General features: G+C 45.9%; 1 protein-coding gene across 5 annotated transcripts in view; it reads left to right on the top strand.

Annotated features, from left to right (window-relative positions):
* The window catches only part of TRPM6 (transient receptor potential cation channel subfamily M member 6), a 381,140-nt gene that overhangs the window by 36,297 nt on the left and 323,854 nt on the right, over positions 1-20,989 (top strand). For all 5 annotated transcript variants that reach the window (XR_012314145.1, XM_073670622.1, XM_073670620.1 and 2 more), the window contains exon 2: positions 19,318-19,397. Coding sequence is in view for 4 of the 5 variants with exons in the window: in XM_073670622.1 (XP_073526723.1) it covers positions 19,318-19,397 (80 nt within the window). In the remaining variant the exon portion in view is untranslated. The remainder of the gene's footprint in view (positions 1-19,317; positions 19,398-20,989) is intronic.

Below are 20,989 nucleotides of genomic sequence, written 5' to 3'. Positions count from 1 at the left end.
CCTTATATGGGGGCCAGTATTCCGTATGGGGTCTTATATGGGGGCCAGTATTCCGTATGGGGCCTTATATGGGGGCAAGTATTCCGTATGGGGCCTTATATGGGGGCAAGTATTCCGTATGGGGCCTTATATGGGGGCAAGTATTCCGTATGGGGCCTTATATGGGGGCAAGTATTCCGTATGGGGCCTTATATGGGGGCCAGTATTCCGTATGAAGTGTTATATGGGGGCCAGTATTCCGTATGGGCGTTATATGGGGACCAGTATTCCGTATGGAGCCTTATATGGGGGCCACTATTCTGTGTGGAGCGATTCACCGGTTTCTGAGCTATTGTAGAATTTACAATAGATATCACTCATGAAGTGAAATCTTTGCATTGTACTATATATATATATATTTCTCCGCCGTATCTCTGCATCATGAATCGTGGTATGTGTTAAAGGGGCCCACTGAGACTCTTTCGCCCGGGGCCCAGAAAAACCTGGAGCCGGCCCTGCCGCTGACAGCTAGCTCCGCGGCCCTGCGCCTGCTCAGAACTCGCTCTGTGTGGATTTATAATGTTTTCTGCCATAGCCGTGACAGCTCGCAGCTCCCGGCAGAGAACATTATGCAGGACGGGGTGGGGCGTCGGGCGGGTCTTAGTGACGCAGCCCTCCACAGCACAGCATGGTACCTGTTGTACGTCACGGGGCGGGTCTTAGTGACGCGGCCCTCCTGCACAGCATGGTGTGTTCCTGACGGGGTGGGGCGGCAGGCTCTCCTCACTGACACGCCCCCGGCAGAACATGTTATGTGGGGCGTGCTGGGGCAGCAGACTGGCTTCAGTGACGCGGCTCCCGGTACCGGTGTTCAGTGTGTAGCGCTGCTAAGCAGCAGCGCTGTATACACTGACGCTCAATGTACAATGCTGCTACTTAGCAGCGCTGTACACCGAGGTCCCGCCAGCATCCTCCCCATACAGCTCCACCCCTCCATAACCCCACCCCCATATGACCAAAGCCCCGCCCCCACCCCCACCGGGCCATGGAAAACTGGTCTTGCTTAAAGCCGGTCCCTGGTGCAAAAAAGGTTGGGGACCTCTGCTCTAGAGCTCCAGGCCTTCTTGCTCATGGTCCTCGACCGGGCTGAGATATTCCTCATCTCCCGCCTGCCCATCATCCCAAGGCCTAGGGACTAGGGCCGTGTCTCCTTCCCCTGCAGGCCCACACAGGATCCACTTTCAGGGTAGGAGATCACGTTCTGACACCAGTCAGGGTACCGCCATAGTACAGCCGAGTACTGTCAGGAAACAGTCGAAGAGCCAAGATGGCTTTCTATTAAATATGAAATTTAAAGTGTAACTAACTTGTAAGTCCTCCACCCTCACCCACTAACTGGTTTCTACCACTTTGTGTTCCCCAGTCTCCCTGTAACCAGGGGAGCAGCACCTAGTGCATACTAGCTCCCTCTGTTGGAGAAGTGTGGTGTTGGATGCAAAGGTTGGGTCACGACTACCACACTGTCCTTACCTCAGAGGAGGAACACTACACTCCATTAGCATCCCTGTGGCGGTCGAACCCTCAGGGGCGCCACACTATTATTTCTAGCAAAATGGTGGACATTCGAATAGAAACCAAACAGCCATTTGTGTCCATCGTAGAAAAATGACATTTCTATTCGAATGTCCACCATTTTGCTAGAAATAATAGCACAGCATGTGAATTACCTGATTGAGAGGAAGATTAGAGTTGTATTGAACCCTACATTACATTATACTGCATATAATCATACAGTAGCATAAGCATATTAATGTTTGGTGAGGCTTTATGCCAAAGAGACATGCCTGAAGGAAAATATTGATTCTCTTAATTTCAGGAGGCGACACTGTGCTGGCACTGATTCTCATCTATGTAAAATGAAGGCCTATCCTTCATTGGAGTTACCATGTAGCTGGGCATACAGTTACAAACATAGTGTGTTCATGTATTTCTTTTTATACATTTGTTTCACTATGTTGAAAAACAGGTATGGCATGCTTTTGCATTGGCTTAACTTTCAGAAGGGCACACATCATGCCAGTTCTTTTTTTAGTTAGTGTTTTTTCTCCTTGTCCCCTGAGTGTTGACATGTTAAAATTAAATGGCAGTGCACCAGTGTCAAATTAGCAGTTAAAGAGAAAACAAGGTTTTAAGTGTAAAAATAACACTGAACTCATTAGTCACAAGCCTTCTAATGCTAGCCATACACACAAAATAGGAAACCCCTCATAATGTAAGCCATATGTACCTAATGAGAGTGCCAGTAAGAGTGCCCCTTTGGAGTTTTTTCCCCTATAAGAATACTATCGTTAGTGCATTCATTGGTGTCTGCCATTATTTCCAGAGTACTCATGAATACCAGACCTGTTTACCCTTATTATTACCAGACAAAGAACTCTCATGAGTGCAATCCTTATGCTTTACTTACCTAGCGTCATCATATTCCGTAGCTCTTTACATACATATCATTGCTGTCCCCATTGGGGCTCACAATCTAGATTCCCTATCAGTATGTCTTTGGAGTGTGGGAGTAACCTGGAGAACCCAGAGGAAACCCATGTAAATACGGAGAGAACATGCAAACTCTTTGCAGATGTTGTCCTTGGTGGGATTTGAACCCAGGACCCCAGTGCTGCAAAGAAACAGTGCTAACCACTGAGCCATCGTGCTGCCCAAATCTTAGTGTCCCATCAGTAACAGCCACAGGGCTCCTATTGGCTCCAGCCGTATTGCCTCTCATGCTGGAGTATTGCTCCCTTGCTCCACAGGCAGACTGGGCAATAAAAACTTGTAATAAACTTAGTATGTAAATACATTTAAATAACTTTAATTTACAGTCCAAAATTGTACATACAGACGTTTTGGTCTTAAATCAGACCTTCATCAGTGTTCAGACTGCACGCGAACTGATAGTGGTACTGGAAGTGGTAAGCCTGTGGGTCACAGTATCCAATATGGACAATGTGAACAAACCGCTTGTTTCAGATGGCGCTCACCTGAAACAAGAGGTGGGTACCGCTTTCACGGTGCTGATCCTATTCCTAGGTCACAAGCAGTTTGTTCACATTGTCCATATTGGATACTGCGTCCCATGCGCTTACCACTTCCATATAGTTGACATTCCTTGTGTACACTGATGAAGGTCTGATTAAAGACCGAAACATCTGTATGTACAGTATTGGACTGTAAATTAAAGTTATTTAAATTTATTTACATACTGAGTGCCAAGTTTATTACAGGTAATACTAACAGAATTGGACCCTACTTGAGCATCTTTTTCAGTAGCGCCGTGTTTTTCCTATTGCTAGACATTAAATATGAACAGACAGAGGGCACAAACACACAACTTTATATAGGGTTACTATTTTACTCCATCCTAATGTCATAAAAATGAGACATTTTTTTATTTGGTCATAGTGGTTCTTGAGTGCTATGTGTGATCAAGTTAGTAAGGTATTAGGACACGTGTCACAGTGTCAAAAACTATTTTTCCTAACTCCCAATAATCGAGTGTCATGTGTTTTCAGTAGGGAAAGGAATAAACTGCTAACAAACTTTTCTGGTAGCAACTTATCTTCTGTGACAATAAAGGAAATCCAGTGTGCCCGCTCTTTCACCTTGGAAGTTATGCCAACAGAGTATCACAGTTGCGCTCGGGTCTATTTGTAGTCTCACGTCTAGTGGTTGGACCTAGAAGCAGTTATTCCCATTTTGGCAAAGATGTGAATAACCCTTTAAAAAGTTTTTAAAAAAACAAAATGCCTGTCTGACTGGTCTACAGTGTGGCTCGATCCTCAGCGTCTTCTACAGTGTGTTTTTCTTTGAAACGCTGCAGAGTTTCAGAGTCAAAGTTACATGGCTGAGATCATACAGCCAGCGCCTAATTCAGCCAGTGCCTGATACATGCTGCCCCTGTAGTGGGCACCATGCATCAGCTGTCATTACAAACCGGCATGATTCAGTCATTCATATCAATGCATGGACTCAGGAATACTTCAAGAAATCATTGTCTATGAACACATATAATAAGATTTCACAACATTGGGATATTCCATCAGTATGAAGAGTGTTCAGGCAACTATTGCATCTGATTCACTCGCTACTTTACTCTGAAAAATTACTGTAACTTCTAAAAGAGACGACCGTACTGAAATTTGGACTGTGCATACATTGGTTCATAAGAAACTCATGTTTTAAAGCAAGTGTTCAAAATGTCCACCAGGTGTTGAGAATGTCCACTATTTGCATCCAAGCATGCCTGCACACGACGGTCCATATTGTTGAATGTATTCCACAGGACGTCTGTGGTCATAGCCTGAATTTCTCGCTGTATGTCCTCTTGGAGTATATGTAATGTTCGTGGCTTGTTATTGTACACCCAAGCTTTCAAATGAGCTGTAGGGCGGCGGTGTTCACACCGTGCAGTAACTGAGGCAGTGACCCAAACAAGTCCAACATAAACAGCTTTATTCAGCAACTCACGGGTAAACAGAAAGTTCTCCGGTTCGCAGCCGGGTTAACGTGAGTCCATAAACAACGGTTGCCGGGGGCAACGGCCGCGCCGGGCCGCTCAAAGCCTGACAGGTGCAGAGGCTTCCCAGGCGTGGGTTCAGCCACACTCAATCCTGCTGAGCTTTCCTGCTAAGCTCCTAGCAGGTTCCAACACTGAACACCACTAATCCTTAGTGCAGGGATTTTAAAGGACCTGTGGCAAGAGCCACTGGAAAACCCGGGTTGGAGGGAGGAGGCCGCCCCACTGCCTTCCTGTAGCCTCCACCAAGAAATGAAGGCCCTGCCGGGTTTTCCTTAATCTGCCTTAGCCAGGTAGTCTGACCAGGTCATTGCTCACCTTCATTCCTGCATTGCAGCCGCAGCTGTGTGTGAGACTGCAATGCACTCCAATGGATTTAATAGGTCTCTGTACACATTCTGGGGGAGATATAACGTCCCTCGTATACGATCCCGGTCACTGCCTCACAGGCCCCAAAAGAAAAAATCCGGCGGTGTTAAATCAGTACAGTGACTCTGTATGGGCGAACACAACCTCTTTTGGCCCTCTGTGGCATGAGGAATATGACATGCCTGTCTCCTGGGAAAGCCTGTGCAATGATTTACGTGGAGATGCCAGAAGTCGCTGTTTCACGTCTTGAATTGTTTCCTCAGACATTTTCAGACGTCGTCTATCATGGTTATCCAGTAAAGTTTATTCACTAATGACAGAATACACGGTTTGGACGGCAGATTTTCACCTCCAAACTTCTTTAGACACTCACTTTGGCACCTCTTTAATGACTGCATTGTAGCCTCACCTCAGCCGTGCATTAGCCACTCGCTGACTGCTATGTAGGACCCCATTCTGAGTAGTAAGAGTGCATATGACGCGCCCCCTGGGACTGTGCTGTGCAGGGGATACCCGGAGCCGGATCGCTGGGGGTTGTAGTCCTCCGTGGCTGTGACCCGGTCCGTGCCCAGGGCGGTCAAACCAGTGGCAGTCTTAATGTTGTAACAAGTGTCCGACTACGCCACCCGTGGATTGCGGTCAGTGGGGACCGCCGCTGCGCTGCAGACCGCTGAGGCTGATGTTGTATGCGCAGCCAAGTATGGGATTACTCCCCACGGGAGAAGTATTGCCTCAGGGCAGCTAGTGTGGAGATGATGGGAGTGATGGTGTGAGCGTCCCAGTACTAATGGTGCCGGTGCGGCGATGAAACACAGAGACGTGGGGTTGCAGTTTCCAATGCTTTACACACAGTTGTTATTCGTGTCAATCCTGCAGGCGATGACTGCCCAAGCCGTGCTGCGTCCACCAGGCAGGGGACTCGACCAACTCCCAGGCAATTCCAGAGCGTGGCACAGGGCTCCCTTCTCTTCCCTTCTCTGGCCGTCCTCACCAGTGACCCACCTTTGTCCAGCTCCCTCGGGCCTTCTCTTGGCGAAACCTATCTCCGGTTTCCCTGACCCTATGTGGTATGCTTTCCTGGTGGATGTAGTGAGGGGTCGCACCAAGATGTGGTCACAACCTCCGGTCTTTGGCTGAGGAATCTATTGCCTCCACCAATTTGGGTTCCGGTACCCTGTTCTGCCAACCCGTCACCCGCAGTCTCCTGGGTCCTTAGGGTTCCCTCTGTCCTCGTGTCTCTGGGCCTTTCTCTGTGTTCCTGTTCCTTGTTTCCTTTCTTACTTTCCTTTCTGTTCTTTCTTCTCTCTCTCTCTCTCTCTCAGGCTCCGGCCTCCTGACAAGGCCTGCCCGTGGAGCAGAGCCCATGCAGCAGCTCTGCTCCCTGTCACTTTTCCTCAGATTGCACACTGATCTAAGATGGTGCCCACCTTATATACCTCCCTCTATGTGTGAGCCCAGGTGACTAGCAACCAATGGGCTCCTTCCTTTGCCCAGATACCCACCCCTATCTGCGCCTACACCACTGGGTGTACTTTCCCCTCCCCACTCCAGCCAGGGACAGAAGCTGTCGTGCCTGCACTTCTGTCTCATGGGAGCACCGTTGACCTGTCCCTCGGAAATGGGGTGTGTGTGGTGCATGCAGCCTAACGAGTCCTGGTCCACACTCCATCCTTACCCGGGAGTGGAATATCACACCTCTGGTTTGAGGTGCAATACCCCTGTAGCAGCCGAGCCCTCGGGGTGCTACACATACATAATCAAATTCTGCATCTTTTGGGAAAAAATATGGCACACTCTATTGTATGCCATATTATCTTTGTATTTCTCCTAGAAGCACTTCTCGTTGCCATATTATAAGTTTGTATGGCAGGACTATGAAGCCATTGTTTTTCAGGAATATCGGAGAAGGGTAAGCTTTACAAGTTTCATTCCATTATTCCCAGACAAATCTGGAGAAATGTTTGTTCAGGTTATTTCCACGTTTGTGCATCATCGATTTGCGCTAAGCTAGAAATGTTGGAAATCCTAGTATTGAAAGATACTTTCTTGACATTTACCGTATTTTTATTCTCTATAAGATTTGGGGGGAAAATAAGGGTGCGTCTTATAATGCGAATATACCTTACCGGCTGCGGTGGAGCGGGGTCCTAGGGTCGCTGCTGGCGGCGGAGGCAGGAGTGGGGCGATGCTGCGGGCCGCATGCTGTGAGGAGAGGGTGTTTGGATGTGTGACGCTGAGGGTGTTCATCGGTGCTGGACCTCCGCCGACATTTTGAGAAAGCTCGGAGCCCCCGCACTTACATGGCATACAATACGGTGGACTCCGGGGAAAATGGCCGCAGTGGGCGGCCCATGCTCAGGCTGAGATCTCATCACCGAGATCTCAATCTGCGCATGCAGAAAATGACCTACTATTTAAATCCGGTTACTGTGTTTACATGTATTGTTTTTCATGTCATGATCTGTATAAGGCCGGGGTCCCACTAGCGGATCACATCTGATGCGAGAGCATCGGTTGCGATATGCTAATGACATTCGGCTCCTGCTCTGCTGCGAGCGTGAGCCGAGTGTCAGTGCTCTGTGCTCCGATCCTTTCGCACAGAGAAAATCGCAGCACAGCTGCCGAGGGGATGGAGAAATCAATTTCTGAATCTCCTCTGTTGCTGGCATTGGCGGGAATCGCACTGCACTCGGGTGTTATCCGAGTGCAGTGAGATGTTTCACACGCACACATAGGCTTATATGGGTGAATGCGATCCGAATGCAGCATGCAATCGCAGCATGCTGTCATTTTTTTCCAGCCCGATTGCAATCCGATTGGAGCTGGAAAAAAAACGCCACTGAGATCACCATCATGGGATTAAATTTGTCCGAATGCAATCCGATTTTTTTTTTAATAGAATTGCATTCGTCCGATTTAATCGCAAGTGAGAGCAAGCCCTTAAACTTAAAAAAAAACTGTATACGATTTTCACACTGGCCACTAGGGCTCATTTTAGACTCTAACTTTCTTGTCCTTCCTGAACCGTTTTCAGCAGTTTCCTTATCATCAGAGGCAAGATTACAAAAACAGATAACACCTCTATACATAGCTGATAGCAGAGGCGTGTGCTCACAGAGCAAGAAGAAACGAATGGGACAGTGGCCAGCAAAATTCAGCTGCTGGCCCAAATACTGCTGTCCCCAGGAATCTGCCTAGGGGCTGGGTAAAAGGTCATTGAAGGCTGTAAATGGCCCACGAACCTGAGGTCCCCCACCCCTGGCCTAATACATGCTTCCCGTGGATCGGGCAGCATGTATCAGATGTCAAGTTCACTTTCAGACCAGTGACAGATTATCTTTAAGAATCTTTGTGTTTTTGGAATTGGGTGTATCATGGTTTGTAAAACTAGATTTAACCTGTTAAAAAAACAGGTAATTACACTATTAATTCAATTTCTTTGCACATCTATTCATATTTGAAATAGTTACACAGACCGTCGGCATTATGTGACCATATGAGCCACAACAAAATAAGTCATTCTTTTAACATAGACAGATTACTATGCCAGTGAAGTTTATAAAAACACTTGATTGTTGGTGATTGGTGTAATATGCACCTACATGGATTTTGCAATAGTGATAAAGTTTCATTACTTGGCAGAGACCAAGATGACTATAAATGACAATAAATAAAAGAACAGGAACATGTTCTAGAGTTGAGCAAAAAGATCTGCAGGGTGATGACCCAGCGGCTGTGTCTGTAATCTGTGGCCACTGGACCACAGCCCTATGAAGCTTTCAGTACCTGTGACATACCTAGTGCCTTGTCTGATTTATTGGCCGCCATGAAGTCACTACTTCACTTTATGTTGTATGCTTGACCTTTTGGCGGCTTACTAATCAGGACAAGCACAGGGGATGTCACAGGTAGTAGGAGGTTCAAAGGCCTTTTGTCTGGTGGGCACAAACTACCAACGTAGCTGCTGGAGCATGACTGTGTGAATCTTTATGCTCACCTCTATTCACATGTGACAAACTTGTTGCAGAAATTCTTAGACATCTGAATGAGGCTTGTAAAAACTCCCATGTATATGGTGTAAACCACCCCATTTTAATATATGAAACATATTTCCATGGTTGATGCAGATTTGATTTATGAGGGTGGTTCAATGCAGTTTTGGGAGTGTTTTAGGTTTAAGCTTAAAGAGAACCTGATAGCTGATACGTTCTGCCGAATTCATGGGCAGCATGTGTTACACGCACGCTGGTAGGTTCAGATAGGGGCGAGACAGGTTACATGAATTCTTTGGAAACCTGGGGGAACTGTTACTCAGGCCGACCATAGACCATGTGCTGCAGCTTCTCTCAGGCACACAAGGGTATTGACCCTCAGGCACAGACACGTAAATTGTTTCACTCGCTGACCAGACACACTTGACAAGAGTCCTCATTAACGGTAGAACAGTAGCATTTAATAAGAACCCGCACAGCCAGTGCAAGTTAAGTCTTATGAGTAACAGGCTCCAGTGACAAACAGTACAGTTTCCTTAGCAGCACAACAGTTCACAGTCTTCCCAGTAGTACAGGACAGCACAGTTCTAATGCAAAGGCACATTAATGAACACAGCATTCTTTACAGCACAGTGAGATGGAGGAGGGGGGAGGGTTTGCTGAGGGAGATGATCCCTTTGACACCATTTCTTACAGTCCTTATCTTTCTGCTTGACAATACTCTGCACTGCTAGTTCTGGAACTCTACCTGACCTGTGCTTAGCTTCATTCCTGATTTGAATCCTTTTCACTTACAGGGGCGCTTCTGTGGGATACAGAACACACACACCACCTTTCTCTTCGTCTCCAGCCAGACAGTAAACAACTTCCCCAAAATCCCCCTGGGGCTCTGTTAAAACACTTCCCTTCTCCTGTGACTGTGTTAACCCCTCTAGTTGCTGGATGCTTCTGGAGCACAACACTTCCTGTCTCATGTGCTTGTGTTACTTCTAATAGTTGCTGAATGCTTTTAAAGCAACAGCACTACTTCTGCATGTCATACTCTGCAACAGCACTACTTCTGCATGTCACACTCTGCAACAGCATTACTTCTGCATGTCACACTCTTCCCTCCTTTTTGAATGTCGTCCTTGACATTCGTCTTAATTGGTCAATCTGACCAATTCTGAGACAGTGGTGAAAGTTGGATAGCTTTATATGCAAATTGTCATTGTGAAATTAGTATAACATTCATAAACATTGATAATAACCTAATCTTACAACCCTTTTCTTGTAGGATGCCTGTAAGAAATAAACAATTGTTTTAATTGTGTTCTCTTCAGCTGGAGCTTTTCGTACTGCTTCAACCAGCTCTCTCTATCTATGCATTAACAGTTCTTTGTTTCTACAAAGTGTTTTAAGAAAAATCAAAGCATGAAAACAAGTCTTTTCTGTAGGCAACTTCTTCCATACTGCCTCTCGGTGGTGAATACCACTCAAGTGGGCTTACCTGGTCCTGTTTCCAGTCGACAGTCCTTGGCACTTGACTCGGTTAACCAAGTGTCTCATACATCAGCATCACGGGCCTCCTCACTTCTCGAGTCGACATGCTCCTGGTGGGCTGTTCCTCAGAGACCACGGGTTCTTCGGTCACAGAAGTTTCTTCCGCCGCACTCATTTCCCATGCTTCCTCAGATGCTCTTGGAGCTGCCTCTGTAAGTTCATGTACTTCTCATGAGTCACCTGTTTCCGCACGGTCTGGTAATTCCACTCCTCCTGAGTGTCGATCGGTCTCTTCAAGGACCGGTGTTCGATCATCAGATCTGAATTGGACTTCATCTCTACTCCTTGGTATGCACTCTGGAGCCTCAGGACTTAGTTCACTCTCCTGAGGATGGTACATCCCTCTCTTTGCCGGTCCGAGAAATACAACGGTGTGTTCTTCTCCATCGGAACTTTCAAGGTCACTATCCACCTCCAGAGCTTCAGTCTGTCGTGGTCCCTTAAGGCCCCGTCACAGTTAGCGACGCTGCAACAATCCCGACAACGATACGACCTGTCAGGGATCGTTGCTGCGTCGCTATGTGGTCGCTGGTGAGCTGTCAAACAGGCAGGCTCACCAATGATCAGGGGAGCAGCGACATCGTGGAAAGAATCTTTCCACGATGTCCTGCTCCTGGTTGCCAGCCTGCTGAAGCAGGAGCAGGCTGGTAACCATGGTAAACATCGGGTTACTAGGGGCACAAGCGCACCTAGTAACCCGTTGTTTATCATGGTTACCACTCTGCTACAGTGAGCGGGAGGTTACCGCTCACTTTAGCAGGCTCGTAACCATGATAAACAACGGCTTACTAGGTGCGCGTGTGCCCCTAGTAACCCGATGTTTATCATGGTTACGAGCCTGCTAAAGTGAGCGGTAACCTCCCGCTCACTGTAGCAGAGTGGTAACCATGATAAACAACGGGTTACTAGGTGCGCGTGTGCCCCTAGTAACCCGATGTTTATCATGGTTACCAGCCTGATCGTTGCTCCCGCTGGTCACACACAGCGATGTGTGCTGACCAGCGGGAGGGCAACGACCAAAAAATGGTCCAGGACACTTTGCAGCGATCAGCGACCTCACAGCAGGGGCCTGATCGCTGCAAAGTGTCACACATAGCGACATCGCTGGTGAGGTCGCTGTTGCGTCACCAAAACCGTGACACAGCAGCGATCTCGCTAGCGATCTCGCTATGTGAGACGGGGGCTTTAGTCGATCTCGGACGATGTCGGTCTACTTCTGGGAAGTCTTGTTGTGGTGGAAGATAATCACAGGGTAGTAGTAAATTCCGATGGACTATTCTGGTTTTCTTGTCTCCCGTTTCCAATCGGACTTCATACACTGGGCTGTCATCAGCTTTCCTCCTTACGACCACATACACCTTGTCTTCCCAGTATGAACAAAGTTTTCCTGGACCGTCTTTCTCACGTACGTTCTTGACTAGCATCCGGCTTCCCGGTGCCAATTCTGCTTCATAACATTTTCGATCATAGTACACCTTACTCTTGCTCTGTCCTTGTGTAACCACTTTGGACGCTATGTTGTATGCCTCTGCCATCCGTTCCTTCTATTTCCAAATGTACGTATCGTTCTGTAAGTCTCTGACACCGGAGTATCGAACATGATGCCAATTGGCAGCCTTGGCGATCGTCCATACAATAGGAATAAGGGTGAGTAACCAGTTGCATCGCTTTTTGTACAGTTATAGGCATGTACCACTTTTGACAGAGAACTCTTCCAGTCTTTCTTCTCATCAGCTGTTAAAGTGCGCAACATCAACCAATAATGTCCGGCTAAAACGTTCCACTTATCCATTACCCTCTGGGTGATAGGGCGTTGTGTGGAATATCTGAATTCTACAATACTTTCCTAGCTTGGAAAAGAGCTGGTTCTCAAATTCTCTTCCTTGGTCGTGGTAACCTCGTAGGGAACCTCAAAGCAAATTCATTGAAGATCTTCTCTGCCACTGTTCAACCTGATTTATTGGTGGTGGCATATGAGCAAATCGAGTGAAATGGTCCATCACCACCAAGATGTATTCGTAACCACCCTTGCACATCTCGAGATGTAGAAAGTCAATTGAGACCATCTCAAACGGATACATAGTTTGGATGTTGCCCATAGGTGCCCGGGTTGATGTGTTGGGACGTTTATCTTTTAGACACCCACACTCCGTGGTCACGTACCTCTCAATATCTCTCTGCATGTACGCCCAGAAGAAACGTTCACGGATCAAGTTGGTTGTCCTTTCCACTTCCAGGTGTCCCATGTTTTCATGGAGTTCTTTGAAGACCAACCTACGGAATACTCTGGGTAGTACCAACTGCCGGTTTTGTCCTCCTTTACGATACAGGATACCGTCTTCACTGAGGTAGAGCTTCGTCCATTCTTTAATTAAAACAGAAACTGCTGGTGACTCATTATCTCTCTCTCGTTTACTTGGAAACCGATTTTGGTCCACATTATGTAGTATTCTACCAATTATCTGATATTCCCCTTGTGCTCTATGGATTTTCCCTTTTGAATAGACCAGGGGTGATCTTGTTCTCTCGCTTTAATGGTGGTTTCCACCGTCAACTGACACCACAATGGTGTGTCTTCCTCCTGATAAGCTTGTACGGCTTGGGTAGTGCTCTCAATTGCTTCCAGACTGACTTTCACTGAGCATTCTTGCATGAACTCCTCAGGCTCTAGTGGCATTCTTGACAATCCATCAGCACCCGCTTTGCATTTTCCTGGCCTGTACTTGATACTGAAATTTAAGTCCGCTAGTTCAGCGACCCATCTCTGACCATGGCATTCAGTTTGGCTGTAGTAAGGACATAGGTCAAAGGGTTGTTGTCAGTGTATGCCTCAAACTCTTTGCTGTAGTAGAGATAATCTCTAAATCGTTCACAGATAGCCCATTTCTGTGCCAGGAACTCCAATTTTCCGGAATGTAGATGGTAATTCATTTGTCAACATTCTCGAACCATAACCGATGACTCTCAATTTTCCATCTTGATGCTGATACAGGGCAGCTCCCAGTCCAACTTGAGACGTGTCACAATGAAGAACAAATGGTAAATTGAAATCACGATATCCCAAGATGGTTGGTTTTACCAGGTAGTTCTTCCAATACCTCCTGGTGGTCTGCTGTCCAGAGAATCGACTGTTGGGACAAAACGGCGTTGTTTCTTTTAAGCCCGGTCCTACCCGCGTTCTTCTTTTTCTCCGTGGGTGTTGTTGTCTCTGTCGTCCCCCACAAGAGGGGTTATAGTGGGGCGGCAATCCTGGAGATGTTCTGAACGTAAGTATGATAGTAGGAGAGGAATCCTAATATCTGCCTCAACTCCCCGACGGTAGAGGGTCGCTTGTCTTTTAAGGCCAGTACTGGAGCGATTTCTGCTGGTACCATGGTATATCCTTCTCCAGACACAATTTTCTCTAGAAATCTGACTTGCCTTTTGAACAGTTCACACTTCTTTGGGGTCAACTTAACTCCGTGTTGTTGATACCGTTGTAATACGGTCCTCACGTGTTCAACATTCTCCCGGAAGGTTTTGCTGTGTACCACATTGTCATCCAAGTACGGTTGGCAGATATCGTCCCTCAATCCTTCTAAACATGTCTCCATGCTCCTCTGGAATTCTGTTGGAGCTGAACTGAGCCAAAACAGTATGCGGATCCACTCATATAATCCCCACGGTGTGATGAATGCTGTCAAGGGTCTACTCGACTCTTCGACAAACTCTTGGTGGTATGCCTTACCCTGATCGAGGACAGAAAACCAGGTACTTCCTGATAGGCTAGCCAGCATATCTTGGATCTTTGATATTGGGTGCCAATCAGGTACTGACTTTCGGTTTAGTTCCCGGTAATCACAGCAGAGTCTCAACGTACCGTCCTTCTTCCTAACACAAACAATAGGAGAGGAATAATACGACTTCGACTTTTGGACCCAACCTCTGTTGATTAGGTCTTCTAAATACTTTTTCACTTCATGATGTAATGGTTTTGGCACAGACTTGTAAATTCTGATTACTGGGGTCGTGTCTTTCAAATTGATTTTCAACTGCAAAGATGGGATACAGCCTATATCAGAGTCATCTTTGGAGAATGCATGACACTCTTCTCTCAGCATCTGTTTTGCTACCGCTCGATCTTCAGCACCCAAATGTTCCAGGGGTACTGGGGGATCCCAGGACTCCGAGGTGGGTCGTGCAATTTCTTCCCCTGGACAACTCCTGTTCTTTGGTCGGGAGACAGAATTCACGGTAGACCTTTGGGCTGGTCTCACACTGGCTGGATATACCGTTTTAACGGTTTCAATGTGACCTAACACAGTCTTTGGATCCAGTCTAATTTCGTGTTTCGTAGTATTAATCACTGGTACTGTCACTCGAACAAACCCACCAGTAGGAATCGTAAGCACAGTCTCACCTTGAACTAGGCCTTCCGGAAGTTCTGAGGAGTCTTTTGGCAGTCTTTGTTGGACCTTTCTTCCCGGTTCTACCCGGACTCCACACCTCACCCACACCATTTGTTTTGTAGGGTTGATGGCTGGGCGCCAGACTACTCTGGCTTCTTTTAGGTACATTGTATTCTGTGCTTTCTTTACTCTATGAATCACATTTTCTGCCTCGGTGTTGGGTATGGCAAGTGACCTGGCAATTGCATTCACCAAGAACGTCCCTGCCTTGTGTTTCATGATGACCTCACTGCTTACATTATAACCCAGGATAGGATCCTCTGCCACGTTCTGATCACTGGTCACGAGAAAAGGTACCAAAAGCTCAATGGTGTTGCTGCTCTTTGTGGCCCTCAGTTGGAAAGTCACTTCCACCCAGCCTATGAAAGGGATTTCGGTCTGGTTGACAGCTTTGCCATGGAGTTCCACTGTTCCTAAGAGTTCTTTTAGCGACCGAAGGCAGGTATGTGGCAGGTAGCACCGTCTCCATTCTTCATTTAATAGGCTCACTTGGACTCCTATGTCCCACAGTGCTTTTACCGGGAGTCCATCTAGCTGGCACTGTATAAAGCACCTTTCACCAATTAGACTGATGAGGTTATCTTTACTGACTGAGGAATCTTCATTCCAGGAGTACATCGTTTGAGCTCCACACTGGACATTAAGTAACTGATGCCCCTGTCTCTCTTGCCGCTGTTGTAGGCTGGAGCTCACTTGGGGATAGTACTGACGCAGCCAGTTTACCTCATGCGCCGTTCTGGGGTTTGGTGAGATTTGGATTTGATTCTGGGGCCTCCTCCATGTCGCGGTTACCAGTCGCCCCGCACTGGTAACCTCCTGTCTTTTAACCCAAATGACTGTGACCATTGGCATTCCTTAGACAGTGGGACACACACCGTACTCTGATTTGATGAACGGCACGCTTTACAAGCAGTGTATCTTCTGTTTTGGAACCCACTCCTTGGTCTGAGGGATACAAGTTCTGGCCTGGAACGAATCAACTTTTTCACCTCAATCAACTCGATCGCAGTTCTCCTATTACTTCCTCCCAGTCAGCGCTGGCTGTTCTCTCTTTTGTTGGTGATTTAAGGTTCCTTCTCGGAGGCGGCACTGGAGGGTCTCCATGATGATCTTCGGACTGGCCACCGGGGGTCTCCAACTTCAGCTGACTCATTTTGGAGATTTTAGGAGCAGAGCCTTTCTTTAACTTCTGTTCGCTCTCTGACTTCAAACTAGCTGCCTCATTCATTTTTTCAATTAGGACTTCGTCCAGAATGTCAGGATCTTCTAGGTACTGTTTCAGCTGCAACTTGATGTTTTTGCTGATTAACCCCGTTCCCAATGATCTCAAGAACTTCTTCTGGTCTAGTCCAGCATCAAACTTCTCTTCCGCTTCTACATCTCTGGATGCAAACAACAGTCTATCCTTCAGTTCAATTGCTCTGATCAAGAAACTTTGGGGTGATTCATTATTTTTCTGTGAGAGGTTAATGAGTCGGTGGAACAATTCTGAAGTACTCTCTTCTTTATAGTGCCCTTTTAAAATCATCTTCAGCTGTTGCAAGGTCAATTGACTCTTCATTTCTAGCATACTACGGAGGTTCAGTCCTGGGCTGATCGCTTTCACCACCCCCTCAACGATCTCATCTGGCTGGTAGCCTTTCTGTAAGCCTGCATCGATCTGGTGCAACAAGTTCATATAAGACAGTTTCTCTTTCTGTTCACACTCTCCAATCTGTCCCAGGTTCTTGAATTCTTTCCTTATGGTGATTTGTAGTGTTAGAGAGGACTGTCTTCCTGATTTATCTAACCCGAGCAGGTTAAATGTCCTGTCTGAGTCAATCACCCGTTCAGAGGTTTTGGTCGATTCCTGCAGGGCTGTTGTTAGGGCTTTGAATTGTTCTTTCAATTCCTGTAGTTCAGTTTGTGGACAGATTCCCGCTTTTGGTAATTGGTGCCGCCCCTCCATCCTCCAACTTCAACCTGGTTAGAAACTGAGTTAGTTCCTGGAGGAATGTCCCCATGACGTCTTCAGCTTCTTTCTCCCCCAGCTCATCCATTTTTGCATTAATGGCAGCTAACATTTGCCTGCGGTTGTGTGCTTTAGAAATGTGTTCTTCTGACATCTTTATATGTTTTGCTACTGTTCTCAATTCTTCACACGTTAACTGAAGAAGCAGCTCACTAATTCTGTCCATTTGTATTTCCACATCCATTGCTGCTAGTGAGTTTTCTTTAGGGCTGTTCCCCTTTAACTGGTGTAGCAGAGTTGAGGTGCTGTGCTGCTTTGTTTTTCCAGACACTTTTCCTCTTATCCCTCTACACGCTAATTCCCGCTCCGGACTCCCCATACGGGACACCAATGTGACATGCACGCCGCTAGGTTTAGATAGGGGTGAGACAGGTTACATGAATTCTTTGGAATCCTGGGGGAACCGTTACTCAGGGCGACCATAGACCATGTGCTGCGGCTTCTCTCAGGCACACAGGGGTATTGGCCCTCAGGCACAGACACGTAAATTGTTTCACTTGCTGACCAGACACAGTTGACAAGAGTCATCATTAACGGTAGAACAGTAGCATTTAATAAGAAGCCGCACAGCCAGTGCAAGTTAAGTCTTATGAGCAACAGGCTCCAGTGACAAACAGTACAGTTTCCTTAGCAGCACAGCAGTTCACAGTCTTCCCAGTAGTACAGGACAGCACAGTTCTAATGCAAAGGCACATTAATGAACACAGCATTCTTTACAGCACAGTGAGATGGAGGAGGGGGGAGGGTTTGCTGAGGAAGATGATCCCTGTGACACCATTTCTTACAGTCCTTATCTTTTTGCTTGACAATACTCTGCACTGCTAGTTCTGGAACTCTACCTGACCTGTGCTTAGCTTCATTCCTGACTTGAATCCTTTTCACTTGCAGGGGTGCTTCTGTGAGATACAGAACACACACACCACCTTTCTCTTTGTCTCCTGCCAGACAGTAAACAACTTCCCCAAAATCCCCCTGGGGCTCTGCTAAAACACTCCCCTTCTCCTGTGGCTGTGTTAACCCCTCTAGTTGCTGGATGCTTCTGGAGCACAACACTTCCTGTCTCATGTGCTTATGTTACTTCTAATAGTTGCTGAATGCTTTTAAAGCAACAGCACTACTTCTGCATGTCACACTCTGCAACAGCACTACTTCTGCATGTCACACATGTATCAGGCACTGGCTGTATGATATCGCAGTGAGTCCCGCATTATACCTGACTCCAACCTCCCCTCCTCACAGATAACCTTGGCAATGATCATTTTGGTTGAAACGTTGGAAATTGATGTCTGTATATACCTTTTGGCGTTAATAAACTTCACTTATGCAACCACGTTGAATTTATTCATCCTTCATTGCCAAAGTAACCTTTAAGGATTTTGGACTTTCGTCTTCTGAGCATGAATTTATGCAGTAGAGCGTACCTATCCACTATTAACCACGCTGTAGACTAGTCAGAAAGGTAGGTCCCCGGTGGCTTCCCCCCCCACCACTACCTTGGAGTGACAGGTCTTGTGCTACACCAGTCAATCCAGAGCAGCGGGCTGGGAGAAGCCGCCAGGAACCCGCCTGTCTGACTAGTCTACAGCGTGGCTCGGTCCTCGGCGGCTTTTAAAGTATGTTTTGAGTGAGTCAAACATACCTGGCTGAGATCATACAGCCGGAGTCTGATGCCTGCTTCCCGTGGATTGGGCAGAATATATCCGCTGTCAGGTTCACATTAAACCGTCCTCTGATTTAGGATTGAAAGTATAACTGTCACTTGTGGAGATCTTGCAGCAGAATGTGTCTACCTCTATCTACTCTCGCCTCCTTTCTTGCTCACTCTGCATAGATTCTTATGAGCACCAACCATCATCTCCTATCTCAGTAATCTGAAAATATGTCTTCACTGAATACAGAATTTACCCAGTAATTGAGAATTCCAGGAATAAAAGATCAGTCCAGGAGGAGAAAGAAGCCTAATTCTGTAATAAGATATTGTACAAAGTTTCTTATTTCACGTGTCCTATTGATTTCTGAAAAAAAAGTGTAAACAGTGGTTACTCTTTAATTATTGGGAGGCACACATTTCTGCAAGGCTGGATGATGTTAAAAAAAATAGGTAAATGAATAGAAGAAATGGCACAATTCACAGTATGTAATTGCTGGTGTATAAACCAGGTCTGCCTAAGCCTGCACATTTTGTTTCTTATTGTGGCATCAGGCATTTATTTTTTATATTTTTCTGATTTAAAAATAAAGCAAGTTATCCAACAAATAAAAAAGGCCTGATCGGCACTAGCCCCAATGTCTGTAATACTCTCCTATGCATTATTCAGCGTATAAAATGTGAGCTGTTTTAACTGGTGAGACCACAATTACATTTCAACGTCTGTGAATAAAGCAAATAATATTTTTATTTTGTAGTCTCAGAAATCTTGGATTGAAAGTATCTTCTGCAAAAGAGAATGTGCAAAAATAATACCGGCTTCCAAAGATCCACACAGGTATGGTGTAATGTCTAAACATTTATTGCCAATTTTTATTTGTTCTCGCCTGTATAAAATTATCCTTAAATGTTTTTTAGAGACATTTTAATTTTATGAAATCAATAATTGCATCTAAATAGCAGCACCAATTCTTGATAAAGATCTTTCATACTTCTCGTAGTAAGGATCATGAGGGTCAAGTTACTGCATTTCCATCTTGCAAAATATTTTACATTACCAGTTACTCTATCTGTGGTTTGACTACAAATAAACGGTGTTACACATCTTTGCCCATTTTTGTTTTCTACTCAATTGCATCTAAAAGTGCATAAAAAATTAAAGGGAATCTGTCAGTAGGATCAACCCTCCTAAGCCGTCTATATGGCCATGTAGGTCATAGGAAGCTGAATAGTATTATACCTTGATATCTGCGATCTGATGTCTTATTCCAGAGAAATCCACCTTTTTCTTTTATGTAAATGAGCTGTTCAGGGCTATGGACCGGACACTGATCTGCATGAGATTCTGCCTCTAGAGATTATTATAATTAGAAGGGGAAATTACCAGGGTAATGTGAAATGGTTACCAGTGTGATGTGTAATGGCCGCTCTGTGCTCTCCTGATCTCACTGCAGAGCTGTGAGTGATTATAACTGACACATCTGCAGGCTCCTCTCAGCTTCAGCTTCTCACAATACAATGCAATACAGCAGAGCTGTTAGAGCTGCAGCAAATGTGTTAATAAGTTCAGTTTTACTGTCATGTGTTAGTTACATGTCTCATACTGGTAATATCCCCTTTTATTAAAAATAATTTTTGGAGGCAGATTCTCATGCACATCAGTGTCCGGTCCATAGCCCTGAACAGCTCATTTACATATAAGAAAAACATGGATTTCTCTGGAATAAGACATTGGATCGCAGATATCAAAGTATCATTTTATTCAGCTTCCTATGACCCACATGCTCATATAGACTACTTAGGAGAGTTCATTCTACTGACAGATTCCCTTTAAGCAACTTTACAATTTTTTTAGTTAAAATATCCTCTGCACATCTTTCTCTCCATGGTTACAGACTACAAACAAGCCCTGTGTAGTCTGATCCTGCAGTAAGACTTTTGTATAAGGCTCCTGTCTCTTTGTCTGTATCTTAGCAAGAAGGGTGTGGGGTAGTTGAGATCTGGGAGTAGCAGAAAGTATACATTGAGTTGCATTCTAACAAGTGTCTTTTTACTGTTATCATTTCTATGTTTTGTATACAATAAACCAATGCTTCTTAAAATGTGCAGCACTTTTAGGGAGGTACAGTAGGTTTGATAGGCATTATTGTATACTGCACAGCCCTTTCTCCCATGGTTTAGTGATTTCTTTTGTGCTTAATATAATGCGCTGGATCAGCAAACAAATGAAAGAGACCTCTGCCTCATCAAAAGGGCATGACACCTCTCCTTTCTCCTTGGTAGGTGCCATATCTTGATATACTCCTGTGAGCCAAGATCTGTAGTCTCAGTAGCCAAATGGCACTGAAAGAATCACTTTACACCTACATTATGAGTATGGTCTGCTGATGAACAGAGTGCTCACCCCTTCCTCACTTTGCTCCCGTGAAC

Source organism: Phyllobates terribilis, unplaced genomic scaffold, assembly GCF_046119375.1.
Source record: "Phyllobates terribilis strain yellow unplaced genomic scaffold, ASM4611937v1 Scaffold_1__5_contigs__length_1240528914, whole genome shotgun sequence".
NCBI classification, from domain to species: domain Eukaryota; kingdom Metazoa; phylum Chordata; class Amphibia; order Anura; family Dendrobatidae; genus Phyllobates; species Phyllobates terribilis.
Note: the sequence above shows the minus strand (reverse complement) of the source record. Positions and strands in the feature narration are given on the sequence as shown.